This window comes from Amblyomma americanum, chromosome 1 (genome assembly GCF_052857255.1).
Source record: "Amblyomma americanum isolate KBUSLIRL-KWMA chromosome 1, ASM5285725v1, whole genome shotgun sequence".
In the NCBI taxonomy this organism is placed as follows: Eukaryota; Metazoa; Arthropoda; class Arachnida; order Ixodida; family Ixodidae; genus Amblyomma; species Amblyomma americanum.
In genome coordinates this window covers 380,681,318-380,699,782 of record NC_135497.1, presented here as the reverse complement: position 1 = coordinate 380,699,782, position 18,465 = coordinate 380,681,318, and the positions used below count along the sequence as shown (strand labels likewise).

Here is an 18,465-nt window from a genome sequence, read left to right as displayed (position 1 = left end):
TCCAAGGGTTGAAGTATTGACGTAGCGTTTGGCGGCAAGAAGCGAAGTGCAATGTTGCTGAACTAGCACTGCAGCGGCGGGCACAGCCATTGTCTACGATGAGGCAGACATAGCAATCTTGGCCTAACAGGTCGTCATTCCAAGACCACGGCTCACTTGGCAAAAAATTTGCGGGTCACCCGCACTCTTCGATTCGGCCTGTAGGTCACTAGAACCGAAAGGGTATTGTGCAAGTATCGCAGAGACTTGCTTTTTCTGATCATGAATGGTAAAAGCTTTGTCGATCCATTCATGATGGTGGCGAGCAACTTCTGAGTCCTTCTCACCTCGTTCAACTCTCTTGATAATTTAGAGTTTCTTGGAAAAGGACAGGTTCTGCCATTTCGTGGCTGCCATCGCGTGCACACACAGTGACAATAAAAACCACACGAAATTACTGATGGCAGCATGACTACACGACCACAACTGATGCAACATGCTAAAAACGTATGTTTTGGTTGGCTCGGTACACATCCGCCACCTACGTCATGGAAAATCTGTGTCATTGGTCTGTGCATGCTACGTAGCACCAATAGCAACCGCAAGTCCATGTGGAAAAGCTAATCTCAGGAGTTCGACAAAAGCATTTGTTGGGCGAGTTGGTGTTTACGATGATCCATAACTACAGCGCAAACGACAGGACAGAGATGAAGAAGGGACGCCACACAGCGCTGTGTGGCGTCCCTTCTTCATCTCTGTCCTGTCGTTTGCGCTGTAGTTATGGATAATCTCAGGAGATGTGCTGAGGGAAAGCCAGTTTCTTGAGTCAACTGGAAATGTTCGAAGTTTGATCGGACCTGTGAGGAAGCTAAACCCTGGATGTGTGTTGAGTAGGTGTGTGCGAATATTGAAATTTTCGAATACGAATCGAATACGAATATGAAGAAAAAATGGCTTCGAATATCGAATCGAATATCTGGTCAGCACAAAAAATAAATTCAGAAAAGATAAACAAGCAAACATTGCTGCTCATATTTTTTTCAAAATAGTGTATGGCCTTTGCAACTGAAATAAACGAAACTAGACTGCCTGAGCACCGTATAAAAAACAATCATGATGTGCGCAGAAATGTACACTACTTAAAGGGACACTGAGGAGAACTCTATCAATTTTTTTTTGTTAGCAAAATCTGATGGTTCGGCATTTCATGGCTTTGTTGCCGCTTGTCCGGGAGCAAAAGATGCATTTATTTCAAAGAAATTTGGATTCCAAGATGAAAAAGTTTTTCCCGCCGCTCCGATTCAAACTCGAGAACTCTTATGACGTCACGGAGAACTCTTATGACGACACAGGACGGAGTGACGTGAAACGTGACGTAAACGCAGACTCCGTGATTTCTGTCGCTAGCGGTGCGGTCTAGCAGCTGCCGAAATGAAAGCTATTGCCGCCGCACGTTGAAGGCATCTATCAGGGGTCGCTACCGTCGCTTCGTTTACATTTGCACAAGCGTCTTGCCAGCGTTACGATAGATCCCGTTCCCGAACCCGACGACGAAGTTGTCGCAAAAACTCCGGCCTGCATTTCAGCGACCTCAGCCCCACGGAGCGTGCGATGCTTTTGAGGGAGCACGGTTAGGTTAGGCGCCAGCGGGTCGTTTCCCCCTTCCTCAGTGAGCAGCCGTTGCTAATCAGATATCATAACGCCAGTGCGGGGAGTCGCGAGGGGCCAGGACCAGGACGGCGCGTTGCGCCCATCGGAGGCTGGCCGGGGCTTTGGGGCCGACGGATTGTGATTCCTTGAACGGCGCGGTTGCACGGTGCAGCAGGCGGCGTCGACGTCTCCCACGGTTGCAAGGGCCAGGTTATTTATTTTTTTTCCACAAAAAACGGATGGGTGCTCAAGGGCGCTCGCGTTTAAAGTTGGTGGCTTGAAACTAAAGCCGACGCACGACGCTTCAACGGCTTCTGCTGGATCCAACGGGTGCCCTGGATCGGGCTCTCTCGGCCACTTGCATGTACCTTCAGATGTGTAATGTGAATGGATTAAATTATCCAAGAGCTTGAAAAGAACAGCTCCGCCCAACTGCCAAAGCTACTGAATTACGTCACAATGTGCACCTCGCCGCGGAGTCGAATCGCTCTGGCCGGGCCGGCGGCGGCTGGCGCACTCGGTGCGAAGAGACATGCTCGAAGCACTCCGCCAGTGCGATCAGTGTGCGCCGAAGCCGCTGAATGCGTCGGCAGTCAAGCGCAGTTGGAGGGTCTCGCTTTGGCCGACGTGACGTCGCCGTGCAGCGTGTGCATTACGCCGGAGAATAAACGCGCCTTAACAGAGCCTGCTCTTAACCGCTAACTAACGTATTCGATGGTGGCATCTATGGGAGCCACTGAAACCCCCAACCCACTCACTGAATAAAAAAAAACAATCCTGTGCCGAGGCTCGGAATCGAACCAGGGCCTTCGGTGTTTGAGGTGGAGACGTTACCACTCCGCCACGACGGCTCAAGGTTAACCATCAATAAAGACGCATCTAGTGAATGCACTCTTCCGATGCAGAAGTCTCCGCGCTTTCACTGCCTATATTCTGGCCTAACAGAGCTATATTCTGGCCTAACAAAGCTAGGCCATCATCAATTTTTCTTAACTGCCTTGTACCCTGTCTCCCGTCCCTAATAAACGATTTCCGTTAAGTAGTTTGAAGTTGACTGGCACAGCCGGGAATGTTTTGCCGGGCGAGCGTGCGAAGACACAAGTGCTCTTTATACTGCGAACTGCCTTGTACGATCACCGACCATCGTGCCATCATAGTTTTTTATCGGCCGTGGCGATCATCTGACCAGCCTTAACAGGCTCCTTCAAAGGTTAACTAGCACTTGAAGCGGCACTTGGAGTTCCTCTGCTGTTCGGCGCTTGTAAATCGAGGCGCGTCAAAAACAAAACCACAGGGCACGCAAAGCTCATAGACGCGAAGCGCCATAACAAATCGACTCTCTCCTGGCCGCCTGTGGCGCCGCCAAGCATCGGTTTTCTTTGCTTCCAACATTCAGGTTGTCTTTTGTCTGCCTTCCTAGTGTGATAAAAGTGCACTATCGGTTTTAAAACAACACTTACTTCAATACTGAACCGTGCAACCTTCCTTTGTCAGCCTGGGAGATTCGCGCACTCCATGTAGGATGGAAAATTCCTCCAAGGTGGCGTCTCTTGTCCTATGGCGTCAGCACGCTTGTACTTGCGAGATTGGCGTGTGGCGGCGATACCTGTATTTTGGTTCCTACCTTTTTTTCTACCTTACAAGAGCATTGTTTTCAGTAAGAGTGGCGTTTTTGTGATCAGGAGCTGGTATTCTATCGATACAAGCCAACTTCAATTTCTCCCAGTGTCCCTTTAATTGAACAGCATAACAGTATCCAACCTGCAATGTGGTCAGGCAAAATGAAATCCATAACATGACAAGACTGGAAACAAAAATAACATGATAGCTAGCAAAACCTCATTAATTCGGAGTTCAAAGAACGACAGAAATGCCCGGGTTATTCGAAAGTCGATTTATAAGATGCCCCGCGGACCCGAAAGAAAAAACTACCGAAAATGTGGTAGTGTTATGAGGCGGCTCTGTTGTGCAAACACCTGTAATCACGTGACGAGCACCGAATTTCGGCGTGCTGGAAGCCATCGCGAATGTAAGCAAGATGGGAATGCACGTTGACGTCGGAATGGCGAGACTGCTTCTAAAAAGGAAAAAAAATTGACCAACGACGCATCAGTCAGCATCTGAAAGCGGCACGGTGCTGAGATTGGACTACTGGCAAATGCGCGGGCCGAGAGCTGCCATTGCCACGGGCGAGTGGCGAAGTTCGGAAACCAAAACTACGCGGCCAAGTTATTTTTTTGACCTAGTGACCGGGGCCCTCCGAACGTTGTCACGCCTGCCGTGCACCATGCAATAAATAGACGGGATTTTTACAGGATCACTTGCCCTGTTGTGACACCTCGACTTGCCCCTTCGGACACCTCACGCGAAATTCCGCAAGTAGGCTTTCCCGCATAGCGTAGTTGACCAAAACAAGACTGCGGTGGTCACGCTCAGGTAGTTAAGATGACAAAACGAATGCCATGAGTGTGGGCATTAATTAGATAACATATTACGGAAGGATAAAAAAATAAACGTGCTTTCGTGTTGCAATTGTTAGAAGCGGGCCGTCCCCCATCTTGTTCGCAGCACGTTTAGTATGTGGGAAAGCCCACTTGCGGAATTGCGCACTAGGTCAAGCCTAGCGGCATCGGAATGTGATCGGTCCACGCGATAAACGATGGAGAAGAAAGAGAACAGGGCCTTTACATTGCTTTCCTAGAACTTTAAACTCTATATTCAGATAATTTGCCCAGATACTGCGCTTTTGCCACAATCAAGTTCACGAAAGTCGGCGCGGTATACGATCGCTGCCGAGTATTCGAGAATTTTCTAATATTCGGAAATTCACGAATATCATTTCTCGAATACGAATATGAACCGAATATGAAACATATTCGATTCGTATTCAAAATTTCGAACATTCGCTCACCCCTAGTGTTGAGGGAAAGTTAGCTTTTTGTGTCGTCCGGTGTTACCTGAAGTTCGATCTATCGGATGCGACGGCTAATTTTTGCATGATGTAACTGTACACTTTCCCATAGATTCATGTTGTAGCTTTATTATACTCAGAAATTACTACATATAAAGTAATTCGATCGAACCGATTCGATATAATCAGGTTCGACTGTATACATAAAAGAATAAAAACGGAACAAGTAAGCACAAATTATCGTTTGACTCCATGCAGCTCTTTCAAGCCACCACTACCCCACTTAACAAACTGCTGCTGGCATTTTAATGATTTTTTAACTGCTGCTACATCAAGAGCTCTCTGGGTGCAACCCAACATAATTGGCAAAGTTTGTTGCCATTTGTCAGCAAAGCTCACCGGCAGGCTTCCATCAGTTGACCTTATACTATGTGCAGCACTGAAGAGTTCAATGAAAACCGTGCAGCTTGAAGTACTGCATTTTCAAACGCACCAATTACTCAGCATTACTCCTTGGGCACACATATAGGCCTGTCTTGAGGAGCAAAGTTTAACTCCTGTGGAGCAGTATTTTCTGCAGCGTAGCCACACATATAGCTAGAAACTTTCACTTAAGAAAAAAAAAACACATGCACACATACTGCAAATACATTTAAACCTAAAATCTTGACGAAATAATACCTTGATTCATATCAGGATGCAGGAAAACATGGCATGCCTAGAGTGGCATGAGCTATTCTACATAGTAGTTTTTCCGTTCAATAAGCTAGTTGTAAGTCGGCGCCTGCTAATGCTGTCCTTTCCTTATTGCAGTGTTCTGTCTTTTTGTGGCACTGTTGGTTCACTTTCATAAATGTGCCCAGCAGCTGAACACCACTGCCACTAGGCCACCGCAAACAGTTCACAAAAAAAACAAAACAAGAAGCTCTATCTTTTAAAGAACTCACAGACAATAGCACAGACAGGAGGGTGATTTCAATGTTCATCTGTGCGTGCCATGGCCACACTGCACACTTCAATGACTACACACACAAAACTCAATGGCAGAAGTTAGAAATCAAACTAATGACACTGAGATCAGTAGCAATATTCTGTCACCATGTCACCTGTCACACATAAATGATAGCAACAGCATTAGATTCTTTGCCTGTACTTTGGCTGCCAACAAAGGACACACTTACCATCCCTGATCTTCTTTTGAAGCTGAGGGGAAAGAGATGACCAACTCTGACAGTGGACCACTCGGTTCGCATTGTGGATCAGGAACCGCTCACACTGCCGCTGGATCTTCCGCAGCAAGTCGGTGAAGTTCTGGAATTGAAATAAAACCTGGCAGTTCTTCACGTGAACAAATCACCTAAATAAGACAAGAGCTGCCAATCTTTTGGCCTGTGGGCAGCTCACCAACTTTTAAAAAAAAAATTTCAAGGACTGCTCCATGTTCGTGCATGCCAGAAGCACACACTGTAAGCAGTACAGATGCACAACTTTTCAATTCATGTTTGCACTAAGCTAACCAAGTCATATCTTAGAATTCATTACACAGAAATAAAAATGACAATGAGGAAACATGCAAGCATTAAAGACATTTTTTTCGTTTTAATCAGAGCTCGGTAACTCTCGGAGCGAATGAATTCCAAACACCTGGTGTATGCAATAAATTTAGTAACAGTGATCAAATTTAGTAACAGTGTTGTTGCAGCAGTGAAGAGAAGGCGAAAGGGGACGAAGCGGACACTTAACTCTAAGACCACATCCTCACAGCCAGCCTGCTCTAAGGCGCGGCAGCGACTGAGGTGAAAACCGAGGCAGCAATGGAGCGGCACGGTGTTCTAATCGAAAAAGGCGCCAGACATCGGCAAACCAGTTTGGGCGGGCGCTCGCTTCTCCCACGTGACTCTACAGTGCCATTTTTTTTTTCTCCCGCGTAGAAAAAAAAAAAAACAGCGGCGGCAGCGACGGAGTCCGAAGGAGATCCGAAGGTGCGGCGAAAGTCGTCTGTCGTCTGCTTGCGTGTTGCTTTGCTTGACTATTATCGCAGGAAAAACAGCGCGATCTCGCAAGCGGTGGCAAAGGTTTGAAGTTAGTTGAATAACTTCGCGCAACTCCACAGTTTTTACAGCGAAGCACCACGCGTACAGCACCAAAGCTTATTTATACGAATACAGCAAGCTACCATCAAAGCGCTACGTGCACTGCAGTCACATTATTCTGGCCAATATGAACGAAATCGAACATATGTAGGGGGTAATGAAGTCTGTTATCAATACAGAAATGGTTTGCCAGGGCTTGCTAGATTGATCTTTATACTAACGTTCGAGAATTAGGCTAGCAAAACAGTTTGAAGAATATTTTGCCAGTATCGGCTAATACACATGCAAATTTTCAGATTTGTCTTGATAGCAGAACTCAATGAGTGTATGAAAGAGATAAATCTGTCATGCTGGTATCATTCCATACCGGATCGTTTTGCTGACATTCCTGCCTGTTTTAATGCATTTTATTCTGATATGCATCTGTGTGTACAACCATATCTATCGCAAATGCTTGTATTTTACAGTTGTGTATTTACTGTATATGCTCGAACTAGCCGATGTTTTGTTGAGGAAGGGTATGAATTTTTGCCCTACGTTTCTCTCTCCCTCTCTCTCCATATAAATAGAACAGGTGTCCTGGCTGACAACCAGGCAAACCTCTCCTGTTTCGTTAAAGTTCTTCTCCTCCTCCTCCTCCAGCTAAATGTAACCACGTAATTTAACAAATGAAGGAGTGTCCTAGGCGCGTAAAATGGGCTCAGTACTGATGAGGGTCGTGTGGCCTACTCTGCAGTATCACAGAGATAGCTCTCTATTCAAGGCAGAACTGGAGTTTCAGTCCGGTGTGCATATACTATGACACTGAAGTGACCTTCGCACTTAGCGATCTCGTAGCAACAGCTTTAAGTCAGATGACAAGCATACTTTGACTGTGGCCAATGCGATGGTGTCTCTAAATTAGACCCGGGTCGTTTCCAAAATGTTGCCCATCCCACCCCCGAAATTTGACCTTTATTGATTTGGACCAAAATCAATTTTCATGCTAATTTCAATGTGCTCGATACAATGGCAGCCAATTTGGCCCAGGCCAGCCCCGAAATTTGACCTCGGCCTATTTGGACCAACCATAACTGAGCATCCAACCATAATGAGCATGCAACCATAAATGAGCGTGCAACCATAAATGAGCGTGCCAGACACGATGACGACCTCCAAATCTGGTTTGGGCCATTGCCAAAATGCTTTCGCTTGACCTTTGATATAAAATTTTTTTCCAGGTAAACGTGCGGGTTATACGCAAGTTTTTTTTTTGTTTTTTTTTTTGTGGTGTTCAAAGTTAAGGGTGTACGTTATATGCAGAAGCGGTTATATGCGGGTAAATACAATAAGATCTTGGGATCAGCACCTGAACAACAAAGCCAGTGGGCCACCGTGGTAGGACCACCATCAACCTCAGTAGTCAACAACATTATACTAGAAAACCCACTGATCATGTTACACCACCACAACTTCATTGTCCCAAATCCACAGGTGCAACTACGCACTCAACTACTCACGATTTTTTTTTTCCAATATGTCTGTCGACAAATCAGCCTACTCATTTTTTTTACCCTCTGATTATACCTGTACACAGTTGCTTACACTGCAAGTCTGCCACAGCTGCAACTACATGAAGACATTACCAAGTGCTTCCATCCCAGCCAAGAGTTTAAAGTACCAACCTGAGTCCATTGCACCTGCTGGCTGTCATCTTCAGGCAGCAGCCATGCCAAGGCAATGCACGACAGACAGGCCGCATCAGGGGTTAGCCCTTCCACTGCGGCCAGCAGGGTGTCCTCAAGAGCAGTGATGTTCCAGCTCTGGCCCTGGGCAAGTGAGGCAATGCGGCGCCAATGTCAGAGTACAGGTCAATGGCACTGTTGCACCACTTTTCCCCGCGACAGCGTAGCTGCTGCAACTAAAGGAAAGTGTTCAACTTTTACACACTGTTTGTCAGTAAACATGTCCTAGCTTTCAAAGCACCAATACCCACCCACACTTTCCACTGAAGCTATCAGACAGATTATGCACAGCAGGTTATGTTGTCCCCAAGCACTAAAAAAAAGAAACAAACATCGTGAAATTCAGTCTATCATTTATATTGAAGACTGGGCCCAGTGTGGAGGCATGGGAGATCTGGCAGGTGCAGTGCTAAAGAGTGAAATTTAATCAAATGACTAATGCATTAACAAGCAAAAACTATATGGAGACGCAGGAAAGTAAACTTCATACATTACGTAACAACCCCCCAAGTGCAGGACCACTTTCAACATGTTTTTTTCAGCCAGCAATTTGCTAGAAAACTGAAAATTAGTTTTTGAGGAAAAGAAATGGTGCAGTATTTGTCTCGCATCTCCGCAGAACCTGAACCTCAAGGGAAGGGATAAAGGAGGAAGTGAGAAAAGAAAGGAATAAAGAGGTGCCATAGTGGAGGGCTCCAGATCACGACCTGGGGATCTTTAAAAAGCACTGACATTGCACAGGAAATGGGCGCCCTTTACATTTCGTCGCCATCGAAACCCGGGAACCCCAGCTCAGTAGCCGAACGCCCTAACCACTGAGCCACCGCAGCATTGGCTTCCCGTGAAGTTTTGCATAATAAACTACTACCTAAAGTCTCGAGGCACTGTCAATGTCTGCTTGTTTGGGTTTATGGGGGTTTAACGTCCCAAAGCGACTCAGGCTATGAGAGACGCCACAGTGAAGGGCTCCGGGAATTTTGACCACCTGGGGTTCTTTAACGTGCACTGACATCGCACAGTACACGGGCCTCTAGAATTTCGCCTCCATCGAAATTCGACCGCCGCGGCCGGGATCGAACCCGCGTCTTTCGGGCCAGCAGCCAAGCACCATAACCACTCAGCCACCGCGGCGGCTTCAATGTCTGCTTGTGTATCAGCCCACATCATCCTGAAAAATGAATGAAAATTGGTTTTTGAGGAAAGGAAATGGAGCAGTAATTGTCTCACACATGTCTGCACATTGGAACTGCACCATAAGGGAAGGGAGAAAGGTGGGAGTGAAAGAAGAAGGAGATAAAGAGGTGCCGTAGTGGAGGATTCCAGAATAATTTTGACTACCGTTAAACCTGGATGTAACAAACCTCCATATAGCGAATTCCTCGATGTAACAAAGTTTTTTAATTCCCCAACGCCGCCCCCCCTGAAGTGTGTGTTTGAGACCTCCATGTAACGAACGCATAGCCGCGGTTGACCTTGATATGAAAAACTCGCTAAGCTGACCATCTGTTAGCTTGTGCTGAATTACGAAATTTGGGAGAAAAGTTTCACGACAATAAAGCACGAACTGACATGACAGGAACGCCAAAGATCGCAACGAGCGACCACAGATGACTCAACGCGTCGTGCTCCAGCGTAGCTGGTGCATGCACATCTCCGCCACCACGGTAAGGTTCAAACCCAAGTCGTCCGCTCAGCAGACGAGCACCCTAACCACTGAGCCACCGCGGCGCCAAAAGGGGAGTGGCATGAAGCAGATCAGAGGTACAAGAAAAATTAAAAATCACAAAGCCACCGGGCCAAGATTTACAGGTGTCCATAAAAGTTTAGTTTAGTTTAGTTTATGGGGGTTTAACGTCCCAAAGCGACTAAGGCTATGAGGGACGCCGTAGCGAAGGGCTCTGGGAATTTCGACCACCTGGGGTTCTTTAACGTGCACTGACATCGCACAGTACACGGGCCTCTAGAATTTCGCCTCCATCGAAATTCGACCACCGTGGCCGGGATCGAACCCGCGTCTTTTGGGCCAGCAACCGAGTGCCATAACCACTCAGCCACCACGGCGGCTAGGTGTCCATAAAAGGTTTTGGAACACAAAAAAACTCACAGGATGGTCACGACTGTGTAACGCGAGGTGCAGCGATAGCTGTTTAGGCGTTTAGTTTTGTGGATATTTGGCTGGTGCACTGGTATAGTGGTCACGTGATGCACCCCTGCACTGGCAGGTGGCTGTTCCAAACAAAGCCACCTGTAGGCTTATGCGACCCAGGTTGAGCGGCGCAACTGGTGGGTGTTAGTGCACCCACCTGTTATGCCGACGGCGACGAAAAAGCCAGGGCAGGCACCTAATAGCTATCACTGTAAACACAAATATTCTTAAGTGCTTGACTGCCTAAGCATGCAAATTTGAACTAAAGGATGTGCTCTCCACTTCCCTGAGGTACCTGCACACTGTAACCCTCTATATCAGGATATGCCTCCAGGTAGTGATTGAGCTTCTGTCAAGGCATCTGTATTCCAAAAACTTCTTTGGGCACCTGTACTTATAGGTCAAGAAAGCGTTCCCTCCTGGAAACACCAAAGCACTATTAAGGAAGCAATTGCGAGACCAAGAAGTGACAAGTGGCATATTGATACAATCGAATACTTTTGCAATAGGAACACATTTTTCATCGGCAGTTTTTATGATGCGGGATTAGCACAGCCAATCCAAAGAAATCCCTTCCAAAAAGATGATTTGAAAGCACATACTTTAAGTTACAATAATGTGCATCTTTTTTCCTTTTCCTTTTAAAGTAGTGTGTTGGTTTAGAGAAAACCCAGCGCAAAAACATGCAACCACAAAGACAGAACAGATGAGACACAAGCGCTAACTCACAACTGGCCTTTTATTGAAGCAGGATGCAGTTTATATACGGTGAAGCTTCAAGGGGAGAGAAGGGTGACAAGGAGGAGAAGGTGAACAAAGGGAACATCGCTTCGCAAAAAACAGGCAGGCAGCCAAAAAATCATACAAGAAAAAGAAAAAGTTACATGATAACTGAATCTAAAAATTGATACTCTGAATCAAAAAGAGATAAAGAAAGGGTACTGATGCACCTACTGCCATATCTCTTGATGTAGAAAGCCTCCAGACTAACACGCGCCGTCTTATCTGTGCTCTTGCCAAGAATCTTCGTCTCACTCAAAATCACCTCGCACCCGTCGCAGCTCATTACGTTTTAGATGCTTTTGACAAACATGGACTTGGGCTAACTTTTACGCATGAACTACCCGACAGTAATGTTTTACAATTTTTAGATTTGAAACTAACATTCCTTGAAAGACATGTTTGCTGGGGCTATTACCCACGTGCAAAAAAAGATCCTTTGCCTTATGACTCTAGGCACTCCAAGATTGTTAAAAGGGCTTTAGCGTCGCATTGCCTGGAGTCTTCTCTCAAGAAATCGTGCCCGCATCAGTTGCAAGACAGCTTTCACAATCAGATGGGCCGACTTTCGGCGGCTGGGTTCCCCTGCTCTGTGTTGGTTGCTGTTTGCGAGACCCACCTCCAAAAACTAAAACACGGAACCCGAAGAAAGTCCGGAGAAGATCGTGCCAGGACACAAAAGCCGCTAGTTGTGCCTTATTTACACAAGACCTCGCACAACTTGAGGAAAGTGGCCAACAGGTATGGCGTGAGTGTCGTTTTTTCGGCTCCCAACAAGCTGGGAAAGTTGTGCCCCCGAATCGCCAGCTCTAGGAAGCGGGGTTGCCAGATAAAGCATGACACTCCGTTTATCAAGTGTTCCGTAGGAGTGGTCTACGCTATCCCCTTAGCATGTGGGAAGTTTTATGTTGGTCAAACTGGCCGCTGCATCAATGAGCGCTTGGGGGACCATGCCCGAAATTTGTCAGACTTAAACGACAAGTACGCACATTTGGTTGCGCACGTAATGAGCTGCGACGGGTGCTAGGCGATTTTGAATGAGACGAAGATTCTTGGCAAGAGCACAGATAAGACGGCGCGTGTTAGTCTGGAGGCTTTCTACATCAAGAGATATGGCAGTAGGTGCATCAGTACCCTTTCTTTATCTCTTTTTGATTCAGAGTATCAATTTTTAGATTCAGTTATCATGTAACTTTTTCTTTTTCTTGTATGATTTTTTGGCTGCCTGCCTGTTTTTTGCGAAGCGATGTTCCCTTTGTTCACCTTCTCCTCCTTGTCACCCTTCTCTCCCCTTGAAGCTTCACCGTATATAAACTGCATCCTGCTTCAATAAAAGGCCAGTTGTGAGTTAGCGCTTGTGTCTCATCTGTTCTGTCTTTGTGGTTGCATGTTTTTGCGCTGGGTTTTCTCTAAATCAAGTATGCACCAACTAGCCCAAAAAGAGGTATAAATATAGTGTGTTGGGCAGAGCACACAGTGACATACTGCCCACAACGACCACATCACTCTGTATAGTTGTGTGTGTACCGTACTTACTTGCGTATAGCCCACCACTGCATAGAACCCGCGCCCCTTACTTTGAACTCCACAAAAAGAAAAAAAAAACTCGAGTATAACCCGCACGTTTACCTGAAAAAAAAAAAATGACCGCTCGAAAGATGCAACTACACACTCAGTGATCATTTCGTTTTCAGAACATTTATTCAAACGACCACCACCATGTCACTGGTTAACCCATCGTCAAACATCGCCGCTCTCAGTGCTGCCATCCGAGGCATCATCGTCACTATCAAAGACGTAATCATCCTCAGAACCATCCAAGCTTTACTGATGGTGCATTTTTCAAAGCATTTAAGCGCCAAGTCGGCTGGTATCGCTTTCTACGCATCCACAATCTACTGGCACAGCAATGAAATATCATGCCTTTGCATGCGTTCCATCGGTGTGGGGGCGTAAAGGCCGTCGGCCATCCACTGGGCATAAAGCCCATGTGTGCCTTGAACAGGCACACATGGAGTGTTCAGGCACATGTTGAGTGGCTGTACCATGGATGTTATGCCGCCAGGTATTATAATTATTATAATGAGGTCGGTGCCGGTCTCAGTGAGGTGAGCCTTCACCACATCAGTGCAGTGGCCTCGGAAGGAATCCAGTACGAGCATCGACCGGCGTGCCAGCTAGGCACCTGGTCTTCGTTCCCAGATTACTCGAAGCCAGTCACCGACTAGGCCACTGTTCATCCAGGATTTTTGTCCCACACGCACAACGATTCCTGAGGGCAGTGCTGTGCTAGGTATAGTCTTGTGTTTGAAAATCACATACATGCGCAGTTTGGTGCCATCAGCCAAAGCACATAACATGACTGTGCAGCGCAGCTTGGCATTTTCGCCGGTCAGCACGCTGACTGATTTGGAACCCTTTTTTTCCATGGTCATGTCCATTGGCATCTCAAAGTACACAGGTGTCTGATCAGCATTTCCCGCCTGAGAAAGCAACTAGCTGTGCTCCCACCGAAGTACGATGGCATATCGTTGAAAGGTGAACAATTTTTCCTTGTACGCATCAGGAAGCCACTGGCACATGGTTGTTCGCCGAGGCACATAAAATCCATGTCTTCGCATGAAGTGCTGAAGCCAACTACGGCTCGCACGAAACTCGCGTGGAATGTTTTTTTCCCGGGCCAACTTCAGGGCTTTCATTTGTACCATCTCAGTCGAAACTGTGTGGCCATGACTTCTCTGCTCCTCAATGAACTTGGCAAGCTGCATCTCGAGGTGAGGGTATGCACCAGTCTTCGGACCACGAAACGCTCGCCTGTCCTGGTTCGTTGCTTCAAGACTCTTTTTTCTTCCTCCAGTCGCGAATGCACAACTAGTCGATGTCATGCTGACTCTGTTGCAGCTCTGTTGCCAATTGCTTCGGCAGTGGCTATAATCTTTAGCTGCTCTTTCACTGTGAAAGACTGCTGCCGAGTCGCACTCATGATGCCAAAACAAAGCAGGCAAACAGGGTGTAGTACACAAAACAGAGCCTGACACTAGACTCAACAACGCTGGCTGAAGAAAACGTGGCCAATGGCGTGGGGAAGAACAAACAGACTATGAATGTGGATTTAGCTATTTGTGGGTTTTGGATTTGTGGTTTGGCCCCTCATCGGCTTGACAAGTGTCAATGATGATGAGGATGGCGGACTACACGGGGGAGGCCCCTGCGCATTGGCGTGAAGCCGACCCCCCTCCCCCCTACAAAGAAAAAATTCGCAGATAACCCGCACCCCCACTTTTTAAACGAGTTTTTGCAAATTTTGGTGCGGGTTATGTGCAAGTAAATGCGGTATGTACTTGTGTTTTTCTTCACGCCAGCATTCCCACACCAACCCTGTCCTTCCCACCATTTCTCTCGACTCACAGGATTGCCTTTGCCTGCTCTTTCCCTTGCAAGGTTACAATGAAAGGAAGCCAACCCCAGATAAGTGTGAAAGAGCCCAAAAACTAGTTTGGCCTGCTGTGAATAACTGCAAAGGGTGCAGATTTCGCTGAAGAACACCAATACTACAAGCACACATATTCACACATCCCTTACTAGTCAGCTATCCCATCAACAGCAGTCATTTTGTGCCTCATACCAGCAGGTGCCACAGCTTCTGTGCCCAGCTAATTTATGCTACTTCTATATGAAAAAACAAATGAAAGAGGCAGCCAGTGATGCACGCACCTTTCCGAGGTCAAGGAAGCCTTTACTCTGAAGCACTTGGTCAAACTCTCGCGACATGAGGCCAACGCAGTCTTGCAGGAGGCGGTTGGCCAGAGAAAGTGCCGACTCTGCCCATCGCACTCGGGGCAGTGTCACAGAGAGGCGCTCACAATTGAGAGCCATGTCAATGGCCGTCTCTGCTGTCTGTGCATTGAGAAATAAAGACAAGCGAAGTCACATTGTCCACAATAACAATAAGTGCATGCTGATTCTGTCCAATGCAGCAATAGTAATTTTTTCTCTTACCAAAAAAAATTTCAACAACTGGTAAAGAAAGAATACAACAAGCACATGAGGTAAAGAAAATGTGGCAAAAATATGAAGCAATGACGCAGCAATTTTGAAAAAGAAAAAAAAGTGAAGAATAAACAAGCAGTAGCATGAACTTTCAAGACGGTCGCAACAGAAAAAAAATGCTTTCCGAGAAATTAATTGTTTAAAGAAACTGACGGTGCAGCATGTACGAGGGGGTACCCAAAAGAAACCGAACTTATTTTTGTTTGAACTCGTTTATTCAATTTTAAGCACAGACTTTCAATTCCCTTCCAAGTATTCTTCACTTGCACTAATACACTTGTCTAATCTTTCATTCCATTTTTCAAAACATTGCTTAAATTCATCTTTGTGACACTTGACAGCGTCTCAGTCGTTTTTTTCTTCACCTCCGTAACATCAGCAATACGCTTTCCTTTCATGCGTCTTTTCATTCTAGGAAACAAAAAGTCGCACGGGACCCCGTCGGGTGAGTATGGCGCATGAGGAACAGGGGTCATACCATTTTGGGTGAAGAATTGTCATACAGACAGGGCTGAGTGAACAGGTGTTATCCTGATGGAAAAACCAGTCCCCCGACTGCCACAAATCAGGCCGCTTGCACCACACACTGTTGTGCAACCTTTTCAAAACGTCCAAGTAGAAAACCTGGTTAACTGTCTGACCCTGTTGAACAAACTCTGAATGTACGGCTCCTCTCACATCGAAAAACAAATCAGCATTGTTTTGAGGTTTGATTTCACCTGAAGAGCTCTCTTTAGGCGAGGCAATTTGAAGCTTTTCACTGGCTTGATTGTTGCTTTGATTAAGGATTTTATTCAGGAACACTTAAGTTTTCCCCATCGCATCGCCCTTGTACGCCGTGTTTAACATTTCAAGAGTTCCTGTTCACTTTTGCTAAGCAAAAAGCAGAATTTCACAGCCGCATGCTGTTCGTGAAATTAGCCACTGCAAAAACGACACTCACACAAAACAGTTGGCACTATAAACTCTGCTGAAACTAGTGCCGACCTTCTTCAGCGATGGCACTCAGTTCACCGACTCTGGAATGTTCGCTCTATGTGCTCCTACAAAAGCTCTGCCCACAAAAAATTTGTTCGGTTTCTTTTGGGTACCCCACTGCATTATTAACCACATGAGGTGGCTATGCTGAATGATATTACCTACAAGTCTTAATGAAGCTCTCAGCGCTCACGCACCACTGGACTAGACAAACGGTCTAAATGCGTGTTAGGGTCATTAAATTTCGTTCCTAGACATCTGTCAATGGCGTGGATGCGATGCTGCGCGAACACTGACACTAGAACCGTAGAATTAGCACAGTGTTGTCGACAACAGTGCACCAAAAAACTCAACTGCAAACTTCACAGCTGCACACCTCGGGAAAAAAAACTGCCTGTAATCATGCGAAGCTCCAACTGCAAAACCGTTCACTTTTCACGATCGCGCTGCGTACCTACAATGAGCGGCTAATCGTTTTTTGAGCACAACAAACACAACCTCAGACTCGAGCCACAGCATATCCGTGACCCTTCCTTCGCATGAAAGCGGCCACTGTCTTCGTGATTCGAAATACCCCAAAGGTTGATTGCATGGGCGTGGCGACCGCGGCCTCATGCAATGCTTGGTCAGATTAGAGCAGGGGTTGCACGCGCCCGGTAAGAACTTGAAACAGCCAAAGCTCACTGCCTTTTTTGCACCTGAATAAAGTTTTGCTTCACTGAATACATTGTATTTTGACTTCCTCGCCGTTGCGGCACAATTAAAGCTCAACCGCTTTAGATTTTCTTGGGTGGTCGCTTATATCGAATTACTGCTTATAACGAATTTTTTCGCCATCCCGCTGGCTTCATTATAACGAGGGATTACTATACTTCCACGCAAGCTTATTCCACAAAGTTAAATGTAGAGCTAGTTGGTATCAGAACATGATTGGAAGCACTAGGTGGTTAAGTGGCACAGACAGAACACAATTTGTAAGGTGCCACATGTTATATGCGTGGGAGTCATCTATGAAACGGACAGCAGCTGCTCTTTGTTCAACTCGTACACTAGCTTGTTCAAATAAAATGCCCAGCCTGAAAGGCGTTAAACAGCACTGCTAATGATGAGCTTGGAGCAACACCACGAAATAGCACTTACTCTCAGCTCATTTCTTTTATTGCAGAATCTATTAACTAGTACCTCAATCTGTGAACGTCTTTCAGATTTCTTACATTAAAAGTGCATTCTCCATGCTTTGCACATAAACATGCTATTAATTTATGAAGCAATAAAGCGGTATACACAGCAAACCTTCAGTAACAGACAGTCTTAAAGGTACCCTGAAATGATTTCGATGGCCACATTCTAGTGCAACTGATCTGTAGATGTGGTCTTTGAGGGTATTCGAGCCAAATTTGAGAGCTCTACATGGACCCTGTTGTTTAGAAATAATTTTTAAAAATCGTTGCTAACAGTAGCTCGCAACCAATTAGGGCGACACACCTCACCGCGTGTCCCCTACCCCGATGACGTCACTGGGCAGGAGAGCCAGCCTTCAAGCTCACCCCATCTGCCCACAGACGCCACCAGGGAAGGGAATGCACAGTGGTGAGGCATCCCCCTAATCGGTTGCGAGCTACTGCAAGCAGCAATTTTCAAAAATTTTTTAGAAATAACAGGGTGCATGCAGAGCTTTTAAATTTTACTTGAATATCCACAAAGACAACCTCTACAGATCTGTTGCACTAGAATACACCCATCAAAATCATTTCTGGGTCCTTTTAAAATGAAGAAAAGCTGAAAGATAGATGGTGTTTCAAGACAGTTTTATGGTTTTGTGGGGGGTTCAACATCCCAAAGCGACTCAGGCTATAAGGGATGCCGTAGTGAAGCACTCCGTAAATTTCGGCCACATGGGGTTCTTAAATGTGCACTGACATCGTACAGTACATGGGCATTTCGCTTCCATCGAAATGTGACCACCATGGGTGGGATCACACCTGTGTCTTTCAGGTCGGCAGCCGAGCGCCATAACCACTGACCCACCATGACAGCTTGTTTCAAGAAAATGAAGTACTGAAATTTTTAGTATCCCAATTGTGCACTGTGAAAATTTAGACATTTTGTCAAGCTTTAATTTTTAGTGTGAAATCACCGTTGCAAGCTGAGCAA

At 46.2% G+C, this 18,465-nt stretch overlaps 1 protein-coding gene across 2 annotated transcripts in view; it reads right to left on the bottom strand.

The window, feature by feature from the left end:
* Nucleotides 1-18,465, bottom strand: part of LOC144115686 (uncharacterized) — a 92,937-nt gene that overhangs the window by 38,866 nt on the left and 35,606 nt on the right. For both annotated transcript variants that reach the window (XM_077650154.1, XM_077650155.1), the window contains exons 9-11: nt 14,998-15,180; nt 8,298-8,441; nt 5,722-5,851 (exon numbers count right to left, since the gene is read on the bottom strand). In XM_077650154.1, coding sequence (XP_077506280.1) covers nt 5,722-5,851; nt 8,298-8,441; nt 14,998-15,180 — 457 coding nt within the window. The remainder of the gene's footprint in view (nt 1-5,721; nt 5,852-8,297; nt 8,442-14,997; nt 15,181-18,465) is intronic.